We start from the raw sequence: 6,907 nt of genomic DNA on the forward strand, positions 1-6,907 counted from the left end.
TTCACATCAAAGTAGAATGGTAATATGTAGCCTGATTTAGGTGTACTAATATATAATGTAAGCTATCATTATTCTTATTTAATTTATTAATTATTATTATTAATAATTGGTTTAATATTAATTAGTTGGGTCTTAGGCTCACCAATCTGTTTGATCAGAGAAAAAATTCTTGTCCCAATCAGGCTCCACAGAATTTACAAAGGACCTCGGGGTATGAAAGAAAGCTCACAGATATAGCCTGTAAAGACTTTTTATTAAAATCAATGAAATAGTAAGTAAACGTAAATAATCAGAGTTACAAAGTTACATTGCATTACTGCTATTCAAAATACATATGTAATATAGTATTATATGCTACAAGCTTTGGTTAATATACTCACACCCTTCCTTGATAACCTGGTATAAGAGACCAAGGCCAGCCTCGGTTGGGTTTCTCAATTCTTCAGTGAGAGTGCAGTGCTTAGAAGAAACTAACGCTCAGACTATCAGAACTAACTTAGGGTTACTTGACTAACTTAAACTTAAACAGAAACCTAATAAACAAAGTAAGAATAAAAGTTAGGGAAACCAACTTTGCTAGTTCCCTGAAACTTAGAAGTTAAGAACAAGCACAGCCTCTAATAGTATAGTAGGATAGAAGAGAAGAGAAGAGGACTAGAGAGAGAGTAGAAATAGAACTCTAGGAGGTGGGTCACTCTTTTAGAGGGCACAATGCCGGAAATCCTTCCTCTTATGCCCAAATTTCATTCCTCACCACAAAATGTTAGGTTTGCTTACCCATAGGCTAGTATGTATGTGCCGTATGATACATGTACCTACGCACTATTTATTTCTGTTCTTTAGCATTTCAGTCTTTTCCTGTTGTGTACCTGTTAAGTCTGTGGGTACAAAGAACCCCCCCATGCCATTTTCCATTGTCTAATTGGTTTCTAATGTAAAAGGTCTTAGCTATTTAGGTAACAAGATGTAGATCAACTTTGCTTTCTGGATAAAAGGTCTTAATATAGATATGCTAACTTTGCCTTAGCTTAACATACATGATATGGCCTGTAGGTCTCTTGCATTACAGCCAAACTTACTTTATTATTAATCTACAAACCTAGTACAATAAACCAAATACTTGAACTATAAGAAAATATTATACATAATTATATAATTATTATATATATGTAAGCAGGTTAATCCTATAGGCTACACATAGCAGGATTCAGAGAAAATCATTGGGAATTTTCACAGAAAAAGTGAACACCTGTGATATTAAAATCTCTTTTCTCTCAAATTCCTGATGAATAGCATTATTTAGCAGAACTACCATCATTCCAAACTTCCCATTTTTCATTTCACCCCTAATGTTGCTTTTCTGCTCCCTAATTTTCTCATGGCATTTTTCACTTCCTCATTGCGCAGGGTATAGATCAAGGGATTCAGCATAGGGGTGATAATGGTGGAGAACACCGTGACCATCTTATCCTCTGAGAAGATGGTGGAAGGTCTTAAATACATGAAGATTAATGGCCCGAAAAATATAATCACTACAGCAATATGGGAGGCACATGTGGAAAGAGCTTTGCGACGACCTTCGGAGGAGCGAGTTTTCAAGGAGACTAAGATGACGACATAGGACACAACCAGCACAACAAAACAGATCAGGGAAATCATCCCGCTATTGACAATGACCATCATGCCAGCAAGATAAGTGTCAGTGCAGGCCAGTTTCAGCAAAGGTTGCACATCGCAGAAATAGTGGTCAATCTCGTTGGGCCCACAGAAGGGTAACTGGATGGTCAGGAGAGTCTGAACTAAGGAATGCACAAAGCCACCCACCCATGAAGCCATCACAAGGGAGCCACAAACATACCCAGTCATGATGGTTGTGTAATGGAGGGGTTTGCAGATCGCAATGTAACGATCGTACGCCATCACTGTGAGAAGGAAGATTTCAGTGCCGCCAAAGAAATGGACCACAAACAGCTGTGCTATGCAGCCGTCAAAGGAGATGGTTCTCCTCTCCACGAAGAAGTCTGCAATCAGTTTTGGTGCTGTGACAGAGGAAAAGCACATGTCTACAAAGGACAGGTAGCTGAGGAAGAAATACATGGGAGACTTCAGATATTCGCTGTTCTTTACAGTGACAATAATTAGAAGGTTTCCCAGCACAGTAGCGATATAGATGAGTACAAAGAACACAAAACACACAGGCTGTAACATCTCATTGTGGCAAATTCCCAAAAGGATGAATTCAGTCACATTCTGTGTGGGCTCCATGTACTCAGTTTAAATAATGGGTATATGGAATACCACTAATCCACCTGCCATGACACAAAAGAAGGAGAGGAACAATCAACAGATATTGACCAGTGATGAGATAAATGTCAAGATGCATTGACTGAAGGGATAGACTGTGTCCAAAAATGAAAATGAGCACTGTGTAACTCAAGGAACTAGAGGAAATTGGCTTGAGTTGCATATTCCCATGAATAGCATATGGTGAAAATAATTAGTGGAAACTCTGAAGCCGATTCATTCTATTCTTCCCCCATAGTGAATCATCAAAGACTTTAACTGTAAGTGAAAAATTTAACCTTAACCACTCTTTGCAATCAGCCCTTCCATGATACTCATTCCATTTTATTCATACTGCATTGTTAAACACCTTCAGAAATCCCATTTTTCAACCAAGGATAACCATATCTCTTATCTTTGCATCTGAGCACATAAATGCTCAAAAAGGTATTTATTTGTACATGCAAACATGAAACTGAGGTATCTCATTCAGCAACCAATGTTTGAAAACTGGTCTGGTTATTTTCATCACAAAATTATTTCATAACATTTACATTTAGTTGAAAAGCCATTTTAACTGGAAAAAAATGGTTTCAGTGGAGAATTTTCACCAGCTTTACACAAAACGCAATTTCAACTAGAATTGAAACACTAATTTGTCAGCAGGACTCACGGATACACTTTAGATTATTAATGCTGCTCCAAAAACACAAAGTAGCCATAAACACTGTTTGATTGACCAGTTAACTCTGACACCAGAGTGGTGGAAATCAGCTGAAGCGTACTAGCAAACTTGACCCTTTGTGTGTTAGCATTTGATGTGAGGTGACTGAAATTAAATTTTCTGTGTTCAAACAAAAGTATTTATCTGTGCATAAGCAGGAATGGATTAAATATGATGTGGGGATGGTCATTGCTTACAGACTAGCATCTAATAAACCTTTTTTATACATTTCAAAACTAAAATTAAAATAATATGAAGATTTTTTTTCAAGAGGGAAGCTTGCAATGAAGATTTTAGAGTCCTTCATTGTATTTTAGGTGAATTAGTTGGAGACTGATTGAATGAGCAGGGAATTAGATTGCAATGAATCCTAATAAGTTGTTTCTTTTTTTTTCTTTTTTTCTTTTTTTGCATTGGTAGAGCTGAGCAGGAAAAGAACAGCATAAAATACTCAGCCTTTCTGGAAAACTCACATGGGTTGTATTTGCAGATCTCAAAACTTACCTGGATGGTGATGGGTTTTATTTTCCCTGCTTGTAACCTGCTCCCGTAGCACAGGTGTTCAGATCTGAACAACAGTAAGCAGTTGATGAGGGTGATTTACAAGGTCATCAGTTACTCCCTGCTATATGAATTTTCTGCTTTGCAAATTTCATCCTAACATCTTTACAAGTCTTGTGTTAGGATGTCCTTTGCTGTCTGTCAATTCTGCCAAGGCCAAAGTAGCGAACAAGAGAAGTGGTTTGATCAAGGCAGCCCACAGGAATCTTTTCTCATCAACCACTCTCCCAACTCACAAAGCCTCAAGTCTAAGACTGTCTCCATCCCTCACTCTGCAAAAATCTAAGACCCAACAAGATCTTTGGGAAAAATTGTGTCTCTCCTTGCTGTGAAGTCACAGCAGAAATATTTAAAATAAATATGTAGTGGCAGTGCGTCATTGCCTGGTTAATGAGTTCCCAGTGGCTTTTTAAGGCTTCTTCACTGTAAATAGTTTTGAAGAAGCACTCCCCTATACAACTTTAAACATGTCTTTGAAACAAACTTTAAAAGCTTTGCTGAGAGTTAGTCCCTTTCATTGTTTTCAAACTCCATCTTTCAATACGACATGCCCCTCGCTTGCCTTCTCATATTTTCGCCAAGTGATGGCCTTAGAGATCTTGCTATTATCTGGTTCCTTCTACTTGTGTCCCCTACATAAGAATAGGGCACAGGAAATCCTGTGTCAAGTTCCTCATTTCACTCCTATGCTTAGAAAGTGGACCTTGAGAACTTGGGCAAAAGGCAACAAGCTCTGTGGACCTGCTGTGCATGAACAGCTATTGAATCAGGCCTTACCTGAAGAGAACTTACGCCCGACAAAATCAATGGAAAATTGCCAGGTTGACTTCAGTGGCTTTTGCATCACCCCTTAATGACTGCTATATGGGACTGAATAATGTTTGGATTTCTCTTCTACGTGATTATGTGACTCAGCTGTGACAGGACCAGGGCTTGTGACAAGACTGGGGCAATGGAATTTCACTGCAGCATCAGTTCTCAGAGACACTCTGGCTGCACAGGATGATGGGAGTTGTGAGGAAATGCCTGGTGATGTGGCCACTGCTGCTTACATTCCAGGATGTTATCTTGTATTCCACCCTATGCTTAGTCTTGGGTGCCACTATTGTGGAAAGTGTGGGAAGTCTAGCAGCATCACTGGTGCTGGGACCTCCCATCTCACTTGGTACCATTCACAGTGAAAGTGTAACTCACTAGTGAATGTGTGTCTCCAACCTTCCTATGTGCCTAAGTGCTGAAGCTGTTGTTCTTTAATTCAAGCTGTTCCAACTCCTGCCTTTACCTCCGAAGATCCCCAGTTAAATTCTTGGTGTGTTGGGTGTCACAGATGGAGGCTGCTACAAAAACAGTAGTGGGACCATGGAATCAAGGATATAGAAGATGTTTGTACTTTGTATGGCTTTTCAAAATCTGTACATGGAGGTGGGAGGGAAGAGAATATGGCTTGATACCCTCCCTTCTACTTGTGCAGCCATAGACAAACTGGTCCATCATAAGAGAAGAATTAGTTATTCCCTGTGGAAACACAACATTGTACCATGAAACCACAATTGCGATGATATGGCCAGATCAAGCAGCCATTTGAGACGCTCAAACTATCCCATTGACATAGCATTCATTGAGAATTTATTCCCGTTTTTGCTAAGCAAATTATTCATACAAGCAATACTGATTTTCTTTGACCATATTTGTAACTCTTAAGTATAGATGACAATGTTCAGATGGGCAATTTTCACTTCTGAGTTCACAAACTGTTCGCTCGGACTCTTCTCTCTCTGTATTGAATTTGGCAGGTTGGTGGCCTGCCAATCCCTTACTAATTCTAAGTAGGGACCCTAGCTGGCTTCAGTGAACTCCCACTGTCCCAGTCATGAATGAAAACAATGGAGGGGCTGCGGAAGCCTCTTGAAGCCCCTTTAAGGACAGAGGACCTAAGCAAGGAAATTATCCATGTACCTGCCGAGCTGCTATTTGTGGCTTCCGAGGTGTATACCCTAGAACACATGGAGGCCAATTCCTCACCATGCTTTGCTCCTGGGTCCACTAATTGGCGTGTCTCAGCAGAGCAAAGAACAGCACCGAGACTTCAGTCATCCCTATACTGCTCCTAAGCCTCATGACCCATGCCTTGCTGAGGGTCTTTGTGTGCTAGCTCTGTGCCACCAGAGAGTGGACGCACCAAATGGAAGAGGTGAGCACAGAATCCACACATCCAAGATGGAGGGGAGGGTGAAGGAATCTGATGCCCCTCCTGCTGAATAGAAACAAGGTTCAGAATGCCCTTTGTGGCATCCCTAAGTGAATAACCCACCCAAAGCCCTATTGCTGCCAACTTAGCATGAGCCAAAAGCCAACGAGCTGTGAAGTTACAGCAGAAATATTTAGAGTGAATCATATAGTGGTAGCATGTCATTGCCTTGGGTAATGCGTTCCCAGAGGCATTTCAAGGTGCTTCCATTGGAAGCAACAGTGAAGAGGCAGCTACGCCATATTGCTTTGGAGACATCTTTCAGGCAAACTTTTGGTGCATGTTAACAGTTAAGCCCAGATTTTTAGGCATTTCTCCATTCGACATTACAAGAGCTAAGGGACTTAGCTACCCTGCCTTTTCAAAATTGACAGCTTCTAAGCAGCCTAACTGTCTAAATCGCTTTTGAAAATGGGATTCAGCAATCTAAGTCACTCAGGCCTTGTGCTACGGAGCAGAACAACATCTAAATACCTTTACAAGTTTGGTCTTTAGTCCCTTTACTTGTTCTGTGCTTCACACTTACAATTAGATGTTTTAGCAACAGATTGTGCTATAGGTTTGAGGCCTTTCTTTCGCAAACGTGATTCATATCTGGTTCATTCCATTGACACCTTTTTACATAACAAGACATTGCAGAAACTCCTCTGTCGAAGTCTTCATTTGTCTCCTAATGCTCAGGAAGAGGGATCTTGAGAAGTGTAGCAATGGAGACTGAGCCCTCTAGGAAATGATGGGTGTGAACAGCCATTACTTGTAAAGCTGTGTAAATAGATTTTTCAGTTCACTGGAAATTCCAAAGAGAAATGGTGGGGGAGAGGAACTGTTTTGGGTTGAACCAAAATGAAAATTTTGGTAAATTTAAAAGTTTAAAAAAAATCATTTTGTGTCAAATGAAATATTTTGTTTGACCATAAATGAAACATGTTGATTTGGTTTTGTGCAATTTTTAATAGTTTTTTTTATTATTATTTTAAATAAAAGTAAAGGAAATGTTAAAACAAAAAGTCATTTTGAACCAAAAAAATTGAAAAAAATTTTTAGAAAAATCAAAACAAAATATTTATTTTTGCTGAAATTTTTAAATAGTT

General features: G+C 39.5%; 1 protein-coding gene across 1 annotated transcript; it reads right to left on the reverse strand.

Moving 5' to 3' along the window:
- Positions 1-1,333: 1,333 nt before the first annotated feature.
- On the reverse strand, positions 1,334-2,265 carry LOC116831917 (olfactory receptor 4S2-like). Its single transcript, XM_032792253.2, has one exon. It carries the CDS (start codon positions 2,263-2,265, stop codon positions 1,336-1,338), a length of 930 nt encoding a protein of 309 aa, XP_032648144.1. The 3' UTR covers positions 1,334-1,335.
- Positions 2,266-6,907: the final 4,642 nt, after the last annotated feature.

The sequence above is a fragment of the Chelonoidis abingdonii genome, chromosome 4 (genome assembly GCF_003597395.2).
Source record: "Chelonoidis abingdonii isolate Lonesome George chromosome 4, CheloAbing_2.0, whole genome shotgun sequence".
NCBI lineage: Eukaryota > Metazoa > Chordata > Testudines > Testudinidae > Chelonoidis > Chelonoidis abingdonii.

Coding starts and splice junctions, on each gene's coding strand:
- LOC116831917 (XM_032792253.2), bottom strand. CDS start 2,265: ATGGAGCCCACACAGAATGTGACTGAATTCATCCTTTTGGGAATTTGC.